The sequence below is a fragment of the Tyto alba genome, unplaced genomic scaffold (assembly GCF_018691265.1).
Source record: "Tyto alba isolate M040663 unplaced genomic scaffold, T.alba_DEE_v4.0 Super-Scaffold_17, whole genome shotgun sequence".
NCBI classification, from domain to species: domain Eukaryota; kingdom Metazoa; phylum Chordata; class Aves; order Strigiformes; family Tytonidae; genus Tyto; species Tyto alba.
The window spans coordinates 18958188-18975349 of NW_024881279.1; the positions used below are offsets into that span (position 1 = coordinate 18958188).

The following is a 17162-nucleotide window of genomic DNA, read 5'->3' on the forward strand; positions in this document are numbered from 1 at the left end:
TAAGTTTGAAGCAGCGAATTGTCTGTTACCTCACATATCTAGCTGTTGTGTCTTGATATTAAATTAATGTCTTCCTTGAACATTGTTCGGACTGGTGCTGTGTTTGGCTATCACCTGTATTTCTTGGCCACATATATAAGCCTTATGTCACTGTCAGAAATTTTCCTAGGAAAAATAACTCGTAAACATCATTAACCATCCTTTAGAATGCCCTAAATTATTCTTGTGTAAGAGTACTCTAACAGTTGCTTGCACACATTATCTTTTTTCTTCATGTTATGATTTAAATACATTCCTGGCTGAGCAAGTATGAGATCACCTCATTGTATCAGACATTTTTTTTTTCACTTGTTGACTTTCTTTTATTAATTTTCAAGGTAATATTGTAACAGTTCACATGCTCTCTTGAGTCTGTTCTGATGGAACCTGCTGGAGGAGAAAAGAATACCACTTTCTTTTCACACTGTTGGGACTGAAGCAGAGAATATTACAGTCTTGTTTTAGGATTGTACATTAGGCTTGAGTGCCGAGCTCTCATAAATCTGTCTTGTGTCTTAACTAGTTTGTTTTTTTTTGAGATCATATGCTTCAGTCCTTTCTTGAAGTTGAATTTGCTCAAGTCTATTTGCAGCCAACAGGAGATGCACTACTTATGCACTTAAGAAAAAGCTACAGAAACTAACCAGAGGGCATGAGTTTCAAATATACTGAAATATTTAAGAATATGATATATTTACTTACAAATAAAGTATTCAGACTAAAAAAATAACACTTCCATAGAAGAAGCAAATTTCAGGCAAAAGGGCTGCTCAACTGCAGATTTCAAAGGTGAAATGCTAAACATCATGACATTATGCATGCCTAAAGCTGAATAGTGAGACTTAACATCAGCTGTTGGTGACACTATTTTTGTAAGTTGGCTTGGCTTTAAAATTTAATGAAATATTCAGTGTGATAAATTCAGCCACAGATATTCAAGCTCAGCAAATAATAAAAATGTGCAGTTCAAAACAAATATTAATATATATTCACTGGTTACTACTGGCAGATTTTTCCTTTTTTCGGCCAAGGAAGGTCCAGAAGTGAAACCCTGAACTCTGCAGATTTTTCATCAGAAAATGTCTTTTTTTATTATTGTTCTATTTATTTATTTATTTCTCCCTCAGCCTACGGTATTTCATGCTGGTAGTTAATAACATGTCCCTAACTTCCATGATTTCAGATATCCAGTGTTTTACAGTGCAACCAGTCCTGGAGGAGCAACCTAAATTCAAAAATAAGGCAGTACCTGATCAAATTATAAAGTAAGTGCATTTCTGTAATAGATAATATAATGAAATGAGTCCATATTCCATATTCTGGTCTTAGAGATTTATTTTCATGAGTATACTTTGTTGGATATGTAATTATTTGTTAACATTATTTGATGACAATGCATTTATTCTATCAAAGACTTTTAAAATATCTGTCCTTTCAGATAGAACGGTATAAAGTGATCTGACTCAGTATGGCAGTATTTTCCACTTTCTTTTTTTTATTGATGAAGATAATCTTAGTAGTTCGGGTGAGAAATCATAGGTTCCCATGAACTAACTAACATACAGGAACTTTGCTTAGCTGAACTGTTGGGGTCTTTGCATTTATTTGCATCTCTAGGCTTCTGAAACATGGCTTGGTTTTACTGAAAGATATTTCTGAGGTATTTTTTTTCTCTGTAAAATTAGCTTTTACTTAACATGGCTTTAAATTTAATTTGCCTTAAAAACTAAAAACCAAAAGGAGGTAGTTTTCTGTGGGCAGCAAAATACTTAGCCAACACTGTTCAGTCTGTTCTTTCAAATTAGCTAGTGCTGAAAGCCAAGTGATTACGAGTTTAGTGGAAATGTGTGCTTAAGTGATTAAGAATGATTCATTAGCTAAACAGAATAGACCCTAACATGAATTTGCAGTAGATTTATTTAGATTGATGCCCCCAAATGTTTATATACATTTTCTTGTCTGTTACATGAAATTATTAATGGCTTCAAATGTTTAGTTTATTGAATAACTATTGTTCTGCATTGTGAGCAGAATTGTTAGATGTGATTAAACTGATTTGGCATGCACCGTGGGTTCAAAACCCGTGTATTTCAGTCCAGGTGAATACAGAGCAGATGTTCTGTTCAGACAGCTGTTTTTAACAAAATATACTCCTTTTGTATGCCATTGTAAAGCAAACAAGCAGTGTGCATGCCATAGCAAGAATAGAGGAAAGTAAAAATATTTTCTAGACCTTCTTCTGTAGATATGAACATTAATCTGGAAGTTCTGGAATTTTCATACCTGGATAATACACCCAGTCACAAGCTGAAGCTTATTACTGGTAAAATACTGTGTGTTGACCCTGATTTATAGAAAAAGTAGTTTTCTCCTGAGTTTTCAGTAAAGTGCTCTTTTTCTGAGCAGTAAATTCACTTTTAATTAAAAACTCAACTGACTCAAAATGAAATATTTCACTGTGATAACAAGGTCCATAAATTTCTGAATTCTGTATTTTATAATAGTCTTGTTTAAATCTTCCAGTTTTTATAAGTCCAACAACGTGCACCGGTTCAACTATTCAAGACCAGTCAGAAAAGGATCTGTTGACCCTGAAAATGAATTTGCTGTAAGTAAATGATAGACAGGGTGATGGGTGCAGTTCTGGTAGCTGTGACTGACTTTTGATCTAGTTCCTTTCATTGTCTCAGATTACCCATTACAGACACCCTAACTTTAGGATCTGGTTTAGAAAAATAAACACAAGATTTCTGTGTCAGCATTACTATGTACTTAGTGATACATCACTGTTTCAATTGCAGATAAACATTATGTAGCCAAATATGTTCAACACATTTGTGATAAGCAGTAACATTTTCTGGTAGAGATTTTCATTATGAAACAAGATGACAGGTAAATAAATACCAAGTGGTTTGGCTCTTACAGTTTACAACACTTTTGTCAGCTGCCAGCTTGGCAATGAGAGGTGTGTTGTCTGCTTTCATCAGTCCTGTGAAATCTTGACAGACTACAGTACTACCTTTGTCATGTTTATTCCCATGCATAATGGTGTAATGCCGAGAAATAGTCTCTGTTGTTCAAATCTGCAGCACCATAAATTATTTTTCAGTGCTGTGCATAAAAATGGGGTAAGTTTCTATATTTTAATTTTACAGATACCTGATCTTTTACAGTTTGTCATGAAAACTGTACCATCCAATCTTTATGCCAAAAGCTGCGCTCTTGGGATACTGAGGGGAAAAGCCCTTTATTTCAAAAATGTACAATTTCAGTTATGTGCATGCTGATCAGTAGTGCCAACAGTAAGGAGCGTCTAACCTGATGTTAAATTAAATGCTACAGATGCAAACTCTACCCTGACATCCCAGCTTTGCACTGTATTATCAAGATTCATGATGCATAGTGGCTTCTTTTGCAAACTGGAGAGTTCTGAAACTGTTTATGAATGTACCTTGAAATGGTTTTACAAAAATTAAATCATTAATGTTTTCCTTGCTGATGATGATAGATAATATGTATACTTATTTCAGAAAGGTGGAAACTGAGATAGTTGGAGAATGCCTTCATTGCATTCATTATGATGTTTCTCCTTACTGACAGTTTAGATGAGATGGTATTGGTGAAATAAGGAGCAGTAGGGTAAATGAACTAGTGGCATTTTAAAATATCAACAGATAGTCTTGTTCAGAAGAGGAAAACCAACAACAAAAAAAAAAAAAACAAAACAAGAAAATGAATGCTGGCAAGTTATTATAGTGCTATCACTGCTTTTAATTGAAGAAAAGAATATCAGGGAGTGCAGGGATAGGACAAGGGGCAGAGGTTTTAAACTGCAAGAGGGCAGATTTAGGTGAGATCTAAGGCAGAAATTGTTCCCTGTGCGGGGGGTGAGACACGGGCCCAGGGTGCCCAGAGCAGCTGTGGCTGCCCCCTCCCTGGAAGGGTTCAAGCCCAGGTTGGACGGGGCTGGGAGCACCCTGGGCTGGGGGAAGGGGGCCCTGCCCGAGGCAGGGAGGGGGGACTGGGTGATCTTTAGGGTCCCTTCCAACCCAAACCAGTCTGTGGTTCTATGAAATATGTTTTGAAAGTGGAGGGAGGAAGTCTAATCTGGGCAGAGGCAAGAGTAGGTCATTTAGTCACAGTCATTCATTCTGTGATGGCAAAAATGGAAATAGATACCAAAAGATTCAAGGGTAATTTGCTTTTTCCTCTGCTTTGTGCAAGCTTAGTGCCTTGTCCTGGGTTTGAAAATGACCTAATCTGAAGTCAGTAAAATTTTTTGTGCAAATTGCTGTGCTAGATTCATTTTGCAGTGTCTTTTTATGCAAAAATGTGCATATATTTTCTATCTACGTTCTTCTCACTCTGACATTTCAGAAGGCAGAAAAGATTGAAGTTTAAATCCTGAAGTATCATTTTCTCCCTGCTATGTTTTTTTAATAGTCTATGTGGATTGAGAGAACATCATTTGTTACAGCATACAAACTTCCTGGAATTTTACGATGGTTTGAAGTTGTCTCCATGTCACAGGTATGTATTAACGTGCAAAGAACCCCTGAAACATGTATCTGTATGGATCCTTATATACATAATAGCTTGTAAATTTGTCACACAAAGCTATTGTTACTTTACTTACTTTTATGCATACAAAACTGTTATTACTTATGTTTTATCTTTCTACTGCTGGGATCAATATATCTTACACCCGATTTATAGTTTCAGGATCAAGTCCTAAGAGAATTGAACAAATCTCTGTTGGTTTGCTGAATTGTAAGAATGTTGTTTATATACATGAAGCTTCATAAAACTCAAAATATCTTTTTATCTCTTTTGTTTCTTTATAGACTACAATTAGTCCTTTAGAGAATGCCATTGAGACTATGTCCACAACGAATGAAAAAATTTTGATGATGATTAACCAATACCAGAGCGATGAGAACCTTCCCATTAATCCACTTTCTATGCTTCTGAACGGCATTGTTGACCCAGCTGTTATGGGTGGCTTTGCTAAATATGAGAAGGTAGGAGCTTTTAAGTCAATGCAAAGAACACGTGCAGTTATGTGATTTCATAATCTTCCTACATACTTTGTTCAAAGTGGCAGTGGCATGTGGGCTGGCAATATGAAAGCCAGAACTACGCTGACTAAGAGACCTTCATATCCTGGTCACATCTGTCTTTGAAAGCAGAAATCCCCAAACTAAAGTTACTGAAGCTCAATATTATTTACATTTATGAGGGTTTTCATATACAGGTGAGACAAGATAGCCCTTTTGTAATGAGATGGGCTCTCACACATCGAAAGAATTGGTCTGAAGTCAATGAATCGAGTTTATCCCACGGCAGGTCTGGAGTATTTAGATGTGGGTTATCGACTGAACTGTCATCCGGTTTTCTCAGTAACTGCAGCCATTCTGCACAGCAGGTTTTGTTGTTAAAAAATGGGAATACAAATAAAAACTGTTCTGGCAATCCATGGAAAATGGAATGTCATGAGAAACTGAACTGTAGAAAATTTGTCCCTGAGGCCACCTTGTGAAGGCGAGACAGGAGAGAAAGCAGGAATGTCAAAACCTCATATAAATTTAAATTATTAATTATTGAAGTTTTGGATGAAAATTATTGTGGGTTACCCCACAGCTCTATTATTTCTGCCTGCCATTTCCTGATGAAAAGCATGTGATGTGCTCAGTAGGCTCAGCATGTCAGACAGACTCAGGTAGTGCTGAATAGATGCAATACATATATGTGTGTGTGTATATATATATATGTATGTATATATGTACACACCTAAAATATATGCAGTAAGCATGACGTATTCTGGAGGATTATGACTTATACTATGTTATTCCTAAAGTATAATTTCTTTAAATATTTGGCAGTCATGGACAAATAGCTACATTCCTTTGCACCCGAGGGATAAAGTCTTTGGGCAGCAAAAAGCAGTATGTATGCAATATCTGGCTCTGCTTAGCTAAGGAAGAGTTCAATTTCTTTATTGTATAACACTGGCTAATGTCAGTAACTAGGATACTTGAATTAAATGATCATTTTTCAATGTAAATCATGACACTCCAAGTTAGTGCCTTTTCAGTTTCAGTGCAAGTTTAATAAAACAAACAATAATGGGGTTTCATAGTAAGGGTCTCAAACTCAGAACTGTTGGATAAAGACTGAACAACTTTTAACAAAAACAGCACCTCAGTTCTCAACTGATATAATAAGGATTTATCACTAACAGCATCTCGTTAAGGAGCATGTGTATGTCTCTCTTATTTGATGATCAATTTTATGTTCACCAGCTGTTGGCAATGGAATATTCACTGATTTCTTTAACTGTTGAAATGATGGACTGAATTTTTTTTTTTTTTTTTTTGTCTAAGGCTTTCTTTACAGAAGAATATATCAGAAACCATCCAGAGGATCAAGAAAAGCTGAATAGTCTCAAAGATCTAATTGCTTGGCAGGTAACTTCTTACTGACAGCTGTCATCTGAGGCTCATCAGCTATTCCTTTTTCCTGTTCCTTTCTAGCGGGAGAACATAGCATTTAGATGATTGTGTCATTTTCACAGGGGTTTTGGTTTGGTTTGTTGTTTTGGGGTTTTTTTTTTTGGGGGGGGGGGGGTGTAGGTGTGGGGTATGAGGAGGAGAGAGAGGTGTGTGTTGCTTTTTTTTCTGTTTCTTCAAAGCCCAGAGGGGTAGAAGAATTAGAAGATTCTTGTTACAAACTTTCTGCTTAGTTCTGTGATGAGTTCTCATATTATGTTGAAAAGGGATACATAGTAAAATATTCTCTCTTGGACCAAATATTCTGTTTCAGAGTATGTATATATGGACTATGTATTTATTATCCTGTTTAGGTATTAATGGTTTCCTTTAAGTAGGAAAAAGGACTTCAGCTCCTTCAATTTTAATGTACCTAACAGGAAGCATGTATTCAGTTACTAATCCACTAAGACCACTGGCGAAACAGCGTAGCAGTAATTCCTTACCATCTGATGTGGCATGTGGTTGGTAAAACATTCTTGGGGATCTAAGCAATTCTGTCCTTCAGGGGTTTTAAAATCTGTGCCTAACTGGTAGAAACAGCTTAATTAAAAAAATCACACCATATTTCCTGAAAAGTATCATCATTACAGTGTCTGTTAAGAGTTAGATGAAATGCTGCCAGAATCAGGGGAATTACCCGTGTATCTCCTTATATCCTAGGGAAATCAGTAGGCCAGAAAAATACTTTGTATAACACATCATTTGGAATGGTTTATCAAAAGCTACATTTATGGGTAAAACTCAGGCTGTATTCCTGGAGACAAAACAGAGAGCATGATGAAAGTCTTAAGGGCTTCACGAATTGCTGGGAAAACAAGCACTTGCAAATATCAGGAATTCTCTTGGGAAATAACTCTTTCCTAGAGGTGTGTGTTTGCTGTTGTTGCTTTTGGTGGATTTTTGGTTTGGTGTTTTGTTTTGGTGTTTTGTTTGGTTTTTTGGTTGGTTGGTTGGGTTTTTTTTTTGGGGGGGGGGTGGGGGTGGTTGGTTTTTTTTTGTTTGTTTGGTTTTTTTGCATTAGAAACCTTAATGGAATGCTAGTTGCTCACAGGAGCTATTTTCATGCTCAGTGACCCTTCAAGATTGCTGCTACATGTCATTTGTGTGACAGATAGCATGGAAGACCATTAGTAAAGATTTTTAAGCTAAATCTCCAGAGGAAAACTGAATGTTCTGCCTATACTAGCAGCACTGAGGTTATGTGGATTTTTTTTTTTTTAGTGTGCATATGATAAGCTGACCAATCTGCAGAACTGTTTTGTTCTCAAAGAAGAAAATGCACCTATGGGAGGTGGGAGGAGGAAAAACTCTTGTCATTGACCAAAGCATTTGCTATGATAATGGAAGGAAGAAAAACATGACCTCAGAAATCATCAATACTATTTGCATTATCTAGTCCAAATAGAAATTATTGCTATCAATATATGGCAAAATGTATGACTGTAAGAGAGGAGATTTACATTTTTGTGCGTAGGTAATTTGTTAAGAAACCACTAACTGTTAAGTCCCCTGAAATGTAGATGATTTAAGTGAGAAAGCTGTTTGCTGTGTAAATGAATGGGCATATTAATTGCTGTATCAAGGCATAACATAGTGATCTCTCTTTCAAGAGAGATGTTATAAAATAGTGTGTTAATCTGGAATTTTACTATCGGAAGTGAATGTCTCAAGATATTTCTGGTCATGTTCCATGTCTCATTCTTTGTACTACCCCACTAAAAAATTCTTCCTCATTGATTTAATCTATGCTATCCTTGTGAGAGGGCTGCAGTGCCCTGGGCTGCAGCCAGAGCAGGGGGGGCAGCAGGGCCAGGGAGGGGATTCTCCCCCTCTGCTCCGCTCTGGGGAGACCCCCCTGCAGTGCCGGGGCCAGCTCGGGGGCCCCCAACAGCAGAAGGACCCGGAGTTGCTCGAGCGGGGCCTGAGGAGGCCACGGAGATGCTGGGGGGGCTGGAGCAGCTCCCCTGGGAGGCCGGGCTGAGAGAGTTGGGGGGGTTCAGCCTGGAGAAGAGAAGGCTCCGGGGGGACCCTTGAGCGGCCTCCCAGGGCTTAAAGGGGGGACAGGGAAGGTGGGGAGGGACTCTGGGTCAGGGGGTGTGGGGTTAGAACGAGGGGTGACGGTTTTGAACTGCAAGAGGGGAGATTTAGGTGAGATCTAAGGCAGAAATTGTTCCCTGTGCGGGGGGTGAGGCGCTGGCCCAGGGTGCCCAGAGCAGCTGTGGCTGCCCCCTCCCTGGAAGGGTTCAAGGCCAGGTTGGACGGGGCTGGGAGCCCCCTGGGCTGGGGGAAGGGGGCCCTGCCCAGGGCAGGGGGGGGACTGGGTGATCTTTAAGGTCCCTTCCAACCCAAAGCATGCTGTGGTTCTATGAAAGTACTGCCACATTATTGCTCCCATATAAACGGTTAGTAATATTAAACTATAGCAGGCACCTTTGTAAGCAGGTGGACTAGTACAAGTTTTTTAAACTGCCACATGGTCTGTTTAATCTCATAAGGGATTAGCATTAAAATACATAGAAGAGATAAAACAGTCACTATGAGGCAGCCAACATTCTTCAAATATTTACTGAGAAAGCTCAGTTTTCAAGACCCTTTCCATCTTGTACTTGCTGCTAAAAGCTGAGATCAACTGACAAATCATTCTGCCAATCACAGTAAGAGTTTTTGAGTTGATTTAGCACATGCTTTAAATGGAGTTAGAGACATTGTCAGACCCAGTTTAATATTCTCACTTTTTCTTCTTTCTTTCCCCTCTTCAAGATACCTTTCCTTGGGGCTGGAATTAAAATTCATGAAAGAAGAGTTTCTGATAATCTTCGTCCTTTCCATGACCGTATGGAGGAATGCTTCAAGCATTTAAAAGCTAAAGTGGAAAAGCAGTATGGAGCCAGAGAATTGGTATTGCTCTCCTTTTAACTTCTCATGCACTTTCTCTTTACTTAATACACATCTGGTTCTTCTAAACAAAACCACATACTAAACTTTTGTTGCTGGTGGGTTTTCTTGTCATCTGAAAGTAGGAAGACCTGAGTTTTATAGTCAAAGTGTTGATTCACTTCTCTGACGTATCAAATTTTCCTCATTCTGAAAGTTTTGGAGTATATTGTTATGTTTATTAATAGTTCAATTTGTTTCCTTATTATCAAGGAAGTAAAAGTAAATTCTCATGTTTCTTTGTAATTTCTCTTAGTGGTTTATGTCTTTGATCTGCAACTGATGTCTCCCTGTGCTAGTCACTTCCAGCTGTGTTGTGAAGGAAAACCTATCAAGTGTATAATACTATAAATATTAGTTGAGACAATACCAAAATATATGGGAATTGAAGAATAACTTCTAAACACAAACTCTCTAGACAATTCTTGAATAAAATGGTGTATCTGAGCTTGTGCAGGCTAGCAAAAATGATGTTGGCTGTTTTTTGTAATTAAACATCAGTTGCTTTGGAAATTATTTTATGTTGTTGCTTCCAGCATTGGTGATTTTATAAGAGGATTTATTCCTTCTGTCATAGAGGAAAAACTAGCAAGTTTTTAACCTAAATTTTGGATATTGTGCTGTGTTACACACCTATGTGATGAGAATTCTATTTATTTATCTCAGTACGTTGTGTTCTTTTCTTTTTTTTTTTATTTTCAGTCCTATGCCACCATCCTTGCAATCATAAAGAAGCTGTAATCCACAATTAGCAATCTTGCCTAATGCTTGAACCTTGCAACACTCTTACAGATCAGCACATAAAAAATGGACCTATTTAAAATTTTGCAAAAGCAGAGAATGTACTTCGTGAATGGCACTACTATCATTTTATCATGTCTGACTCTCTCTGGCAGCTGGCCTGAGGTTTTTTATTAAAAGAAGAGAAAACAAAACAAAACAAATTTATACAGCTATTGTGTCTTTCTCGCTAGATTCTGGCCATTGAAATGATAAGCAGCATGTAAATACTGCACGTAAACTCTACAAAACACTTGAAAATAATTTTGGAGACTACAGATCTTCCCAAGTCTTCTGCTAGACATCAGAGTCTTAGTGAGAAATGACATCAGGAGCAAAGCATTTGGGAATTTGGCATATGAAACTATGCATAAATTTTTAACATTTTCTGGATAATCAGAACAAAACCTTGTGTTTTAATATGAAACATTTTTAACGTGTTGTTCATATCCTGCTCATAGGATAGAAATTGAAATAGACTGAAAAAGTAGTTTATGGCATGCTTGCACTGGGAAGTTCTCAGAAACCTGCCTCATATCATAACACTGTGATGAGCTAACCAGGGGGAGGCATGCTCATCCCAGGAAATACTTGAACACAAAAAGGGAGGAGAGCTAACTGCACTCTACAATTTTAGATCCCAGAAGTCACCCTAGAAGAAAGGAAACAGTTCTGGGATTAGCCAAGAAATGTGATCTTTGTCCCTACCTTGTTAACAAGAGTAACAAACAGGAAAGCGTTTGGAAATAAGTCAGAGTGTTTCAGTTAACTTTATACCAGGCTGAAAAGCCTAAGTAATCATCAACATTAAGGTGATAGCTAAATCTTCTTCAAGAAGATTTGGAGTGAAATCTCTTTTTCCTTCTTCCACTGCAGAATGTATCAACTTCAAGGTTTGCAGAGAGAGAGATGCAGCATATATGACTGTGCAATATGGATGCATGATGACCTGGAAAATCCTCCTGTTCTTCATGTCTAGCTGTTAGGGAAAAGTTAATTTTCTCCAACATTTGCAAACATATGATTAAAAAAGGCTATATTAACATTTAGAGATGGCAGAGCCTGTTGTATTGAAGATGGGGCGTAATTAGTGTCTTGGAGCAAGGACTAAGTAAGTCTATTTGCCCAAGCAAGTATTTTAATGGCCTGAACCCAGGTCTGTACATAAGATCAGCAGACAGTTTATCTTCATTTCCTTTTCAAAATTAGAGTTAATTATGCCAACTGTAGTTTATTTAGCTACTCACTGTATCATTGCGTTTGAGAGGTCTTACAGTAAGAGTGCAAGACAGAAGAAACAATCACGGTAATTAATGGTAGCAAATACCTTCTTTCATGTCAAATATTAAAACATCTGTACTATCTTCAAGGCCTAGTGAAAAGGGATGAAATGAGGTTCACACAAAGTTGTTTGATAGAATGTGTTTCTCTCTTCCATCCTGTAGCCAGATTTTGATGACAAGAGAGTAGGACGGCCAAGATCAATGCTGAGATCCTATCGTCAGTTATCAGTTATTTCACTGACTTCCATGAATTCAGACTGCAGTACTCCAAACAAAATTGCTTCAGAAAGGTTAGTTATGAATACAATACAAATTTTCTTTCCATCCTGGTTTTTAATCGGTTTTATGGGATGAAACTAAAGGATTAAAAAAAAAGACACTCAAGGATAAAAACCACTAGCAGTCTTGTCAAACTATGCCAAAATGATTTTTAACTGTAGCTATCACTTCCTCCAGGCTTAAAGCTACAGTATTTCAACATTAATAGACAGAATACACTCAACTCCCACTGAAAAAAACGGCATTTCATTTTCAGAAAACAAGTATTTTAAAATTTAAATTACATCTTTAAAAAATACAAAGATCTGGAGTTTTTGCAAGTTTCTCTTTATAGAGCTTTTCACTTAATTAGCATCCTTTTGCTTGTAAAAATTGGAGAGGAAGAGGACAACCTTTACAAACATAGAAGTAAGGAGATGGAACGTTTTAGTAAAGCCTGTAGTAATGTAAAATGCTTTGCCTTAATATGCTTTTTTACTGCAGCACTGGGAAGCAAAGACTTTTAAGTTTGAGAGAACAGTTTTATTGATTAGTTTTTTCATTGACAAATTATTTTGATTGCTTTACAAATTATCCTTTGGGCACATAGAACTTATTCCCAAACAAGGTGCATATAAAATTGATCTTGCTGATCAGTGTTTATGACATTTTTTTTTGTTTTGTAAACATCTAATTTCCCTTTTTGAGTAGTTCACTTTTAAAAAATAGAATGTCCAGAGGTATATGACCCCAACTTGGAAGTGTTTCTTTTTAAGATACCCCTCTATTTTTGCACGTTCGACCGCCAATTTAACACTGCTTATTTAAATTTTTTGAGTTATCTAACCAAGATGTGCAGTATAACATGTTATGAGATGCGCCAGGCTGCTCTTCCTGTCCTTCAGCTTCCACTCAAGAAGGGTGTAGCACACAAACGTGATTTGTGACATGTCTACCAGCCCCATGTCTCTAATACAGCAGGACACCTCCTATGGAACCAGACAGCTATGCTTAAACAGCTGAACCATGCAGCTATTTTTAATTCTTATGATACCAAATTGTTCCTAGGAAACACAGGTCAACAAATTCACTATACTATTTGATTTATCCATTTTTATGTTGTAAAATAAGTTCAGCCCTGTGTTCAGTAGGCTAACTAGAGCAGCAAAGAAGGGAGTAAAACCAGCACCAATTTCATATTTTTTTTGTTTGGTTTGGGGTTGTGTTGTTTTTGTTTGTTTGTTTTGTTTTGTTTTTAAATAAAAAATAGCCCAAATTTGAAACTATAAAAACTAGAGGAAGAGGAAGGGAGGGGTTTTTTTTATCACTGGGTATGTGCGTTGTTGTCTAATATGGTGAAATAAATAGAAGGATGCATTTAAAACGTGACAATAAATAGTAATACTCTGTTACACTGTCTTCAACAATGAAAATAGCACCATCTTTGCTGTGCATAAACTTGCCATATGAGCTCTAACTCTGTTTAGGAGTTTGTAAGCTAATGCACAAATTTTTAAATAGGATTTGTACTTATGTTAATATTTTACATTCTTTGCAACATTTTAAGATGACATCATACCTCCTGAAGGTGTCTTATTTGTATCTACAATTGCCAGCTGAAGCGCATCATATACTTTTCACCAGTGGTTTTTTAAAGCTGCACAGAAAGTCAAAGGAAAGGATGACCTGCATTTATATTTCATGGGGAAATGACATCAGAATACCAGTGGCTCTTAAAATATCACTCAGCAACTTGTACTTTCTTCTTTTGCTCCTGCAGCTTTGATCTGGAAGTAGTGCTACCAAAGCCAGTAAAAGCAGAATCAGAGGAGACTGCTCTGCAAATGAATCCTCACCCTGAAGTAAAGATGAGAAGGTCCAAAAAAAGAACAAAAAGAAGCAGTGTGGTGTTTGCTGATGAGAAGACGGCACCTGATATTTCCATCTCTGACATGAAATGTGTATGTTACTAATTTAGAGTAGTATTTTATAATCCGTAAAAAAAGAAGACATTACTCCTTTGCTTAGGAAAAGAAAAATATATCGCATAGAACTTTAGCTGTCATAAAGGGAAATATGCAGGATGCAGAGACAATCTGCCCTGTCACGAATGAAACCTGCAAGATGCTGAGGAGGAAACAAATCAGTGGAAACATCGGGACATCTCTACTTGCTTATGATGACAGATAATATAGCCCTGAAGCTGCAATTTCTGAAGCTTGGTTAGCTTAAAATGGAGTACTGTATTGGGAGGGTTAAGCTAGCATTCCCGTGGAGAGGCAATTGACTGTGCTGACATTTCATGGCAGCTCCTCGCAGTCAGGGCTATTTCAGAAGTGATGAGCCCTGTACATTTTGTACCTTGTTATGGAACATGCAGCTGTTAGGAAATTGCAAGATTGCAAACAGCGTTCCTTAGCTGTGCCAGACTGGAGTTGGGAAGCACTGGTATCTCTCGCTCCATAGATCATCTGAGTGCTTTTATTGCACTGCTAGATCGTTAGAATTACTTACATAATTTACATTGTGCTTTGGGGGTTTTTTGGTAGTTTGATTCTTAGAAAACGTTTATTCTTTTTGTATAAAAAGAAATAATAAAAAAAATATTTAGAAGATGTCCTATTGATAGACAAGCCCTATCCAAATTAAAATGTCAGGCAATAACAGAACGTTGAATTACATGGAGAGAGCATAAGTTATTTGATTAAATATTTCTGGAAGAATCATCAAAGGCAAAGTGACTTCAGTAGAAAGATAAGATTCTTTTGGGAAACAAGGAGAAACTTATGAAGGGTTATGATTGTCTTACACTACGTGTCCTCATACAAAACAGAGATATATAGCAGTCATGCTCTGAGAAGCATTAACATACAAAAATAAGCAACACCTTTGTCTTTTGATTAAATTAGATAACACGTACACCTTCCTGTGGGAATCTCACTGCATATTGAATTACAGGATTTTCTTTTGCTTCAGAAAAATAGTTACAAGCCTTGCAGCAGCTGAGCTGGCTGTGTTAATGCAATCAAGAAAAATGTTTTCATAACTTCATTTTACTTTGCAATCACAGTTTGAGCTGGCTGATGGTATTATTCCAAAGATACAGTAGGAATACCATCCTACAGTTCCACAATACAGAATCTCTTCTAGCTAGCTTTTTTAGACCAACGTTTTTTCTATGTGGAATGAGAAGTGTTTATCTAACTAAATCATCTGCAATATTGTTACATGGGTTTAGCTAGTGTATAATATTATATGTGGACCCAATTCTTCTGCTTCTAGTTACTTTTGTTGTCTACTCATCAAACAGTCCAATAAGGAATTCTGGTTAGGCATGTTAGTTTGTTTCTTTTATGCTTTTCACAGAATACTATTTTGTTTATTGTTGCTCATATCTCAGTTCATTATTAATAGCTTTTATTTTTTTTAATTAGCTGTCAAGGAAATACGAGTTCATGAGTGACACCAACCTCTCAGAACATGTAGTGGCACCTCAGAAAACATCTGTCCTCAAGCAGATGAGTTCTGTCAGTCGTTCCATGCCAACTATTCCAGGTAAGATGCTTACAGTAAGATGAGAATTCTGCACTTCTTTATTGCTGTGTGAAGAAAACGTATCAGCAAAGGGTTTGCTCCAAGCAGAGCAGGTAGCTCTCTCTACATGGCTCTGTGCCTCTAAGACAGAGATTAAAATTTAAGTGTGTATTGTGCATGTGATGCTCGGCTGTTACTGCTGCTTGATAACACTGTGCTGCCTAGTGCTAACATGCAAACTCTAAACGTGTTACTTCTGGAGCTCCAGAGCTCTGAATTTTGTTTCCTTGTACAGTGTGGGCACTCCCCCTGCCTTGAAAGAGGCAAGGCTTATTCATCGTCCTTGCTTTGCAGGCTCTCACTTACAGAGAAAGGGCTTCTGCAGTCTGCTCTCACAGCTGAGGGCAGCCTTTGAAACAGGAAGAAATGTTCTTTGCTTTGCTTTGGCAGAGAAACATCTCCAAAAGTTGCCTCACAGCAAGAGGAAGGGGAAGCAAGATAATATAACTGCCCACTAGAAAGACAGGCAGTTGCATGATAGAGAAGGTGAAAGTGTAAGTGAAGGTGGAGCTCATTTCTAGGTCAGGGTATCTTGAGAAAATGTCCCCTATATCCATACCCCTTACCCCCTGCTACTTCCATAGCACATCCCATCTGCACTTCACCGATCCCTCCCATTGTCCATGTCTTTCCAGGTGCCTGTGACCGATGTTTAGCACAGCACAACAGACTGGCATGGCCCACTTCTTTTCCATGTATTTATCTATTTTGTCATCTTTGACCAGATCAGTTCATTTCTTTCACTATTCACTTTCAATGTAATGAAGTTTAGTGCTTCCCCATTAAAAATACTAATTTTTGTATTCTAAGGATATAGATAGCTTAAAAATGTCTTGTTGCTTTCTAGTAATTGCAGTAGTTCATTATTTTGAATTCTGCTTTATTTTATACTCTGATTCTCCTTTTTTGGTTTTGTTTTCTGCAACCAATGTTTCTATTCTAAGGATTAACTCTGTCCGTCAGCCCTGTGGCACCTGATGAAACAATTGCATCACATAGGTTGAGTCAACCAGTGTTTCCTTCCACCTCAGATGGTGACAAGAAAACCTTCAGAAAAAAGAAAGTGAACCAGTTATTTAAAACAATGGTAAGTTCTGTGTGTTTATGGGGAAAAGGAGTTACCTCTTTCAAAATGCTATACTCTGAAAATTAAGTAATTTTAAATTTTTCTTTTACTTTGCTCATCAGAGAGGAGTGGAAGCTCTATGGGGAAGCATATGGCTGTGCTTTCTGGAGTATGGCTGTCCATCTCTGCGTATGTTTAAAAGGCAGGCTCAGATGGGCAGTGCCGCAGCTGTACCACAAGAGGTCTCATTTGACCTACTGATTTTCTCTGATTTGCTTTATATAACGTTTATTAGCAAGATAGAAAATCAATTATTACATGTTCGATTTAATTGCAGCGGGCAGTTAGCACTAGCATCAGAGGAAGGTAAGCACAACATGTATGGCCAAACATGCACAGCATGAGTCCCTTTCTGATGTCAGAGGCGCTTTTTTGAAAGTAGAAATTGGCTTACACTGGAGTCATTAATGTTGCTCAAAACAGGTTGCCTTCCTTTAAAGTAGGAAACCTTTCACTGATTTCTGTGGAAATTTCACAAAATGAAAACTATTTAATGTAGTGTTTGAAAGCAAAAAATATATATTCAGTGCAGATATTAAAATTCTAAAATTTAAAATGTTTCCTATTTTTCAGGTAGTTAGGAGGGTGATATTTAAC

At 37.4% G+C, this 17162-nt stretch overlaps 1 protein-coding gene across 2 annotated transcripts in view; it reads left to right on the forward strand.

The window, feature by feature from the left end:
- The window catches only part of DOCK2 (dedicator of cytokinesis 2), a 193714-nt gene that overhangs the window by 173838 nt on the left and 2714 nt on the right, over nt 1–17162 (forward strand). The window contains exons 42-52 of one of the 2 annotated variants that reach the window (XM_042790159.1): nt 1223–1304; nt 2563–2647; nt 4483–4569; nt 4884–5060; nt 6423–6506; nt 9351–9488; nt 11750–11877; nt 13626–13806; nt 15280–15400; nt 16075–16134; nt 16384–16465. In XM_042790159.1, the coding sequence (XP_042646093.1) occupies nt 1223–1304; nt 2563–2647; nt 4483–4569; nt 4884–5060; nt 6423–6506; nt 9351–9488; nt 11750–11877; nt 13626–13806; nt 15280–15400; nt 16075–16134; nt 16384–16385 (1145 nt within the window). In that variant the 3' untranslated portion in view covers nt 16386–16465. Of the gene's footprint in view, nt 1–1222; nt 1305–2562; nt 2648–4482; nt 4570–4883; nt 5061–6422; nt 6507–9350; nt 9489–11749; nt 11878–13625; nt 13807–15279; nt 15401–16074; nt 16135–16383; nt 16527–17162 lie in introns of those variants that run through there. The other variant, XM_042790158.1, reaches the window with a different exon arrangement.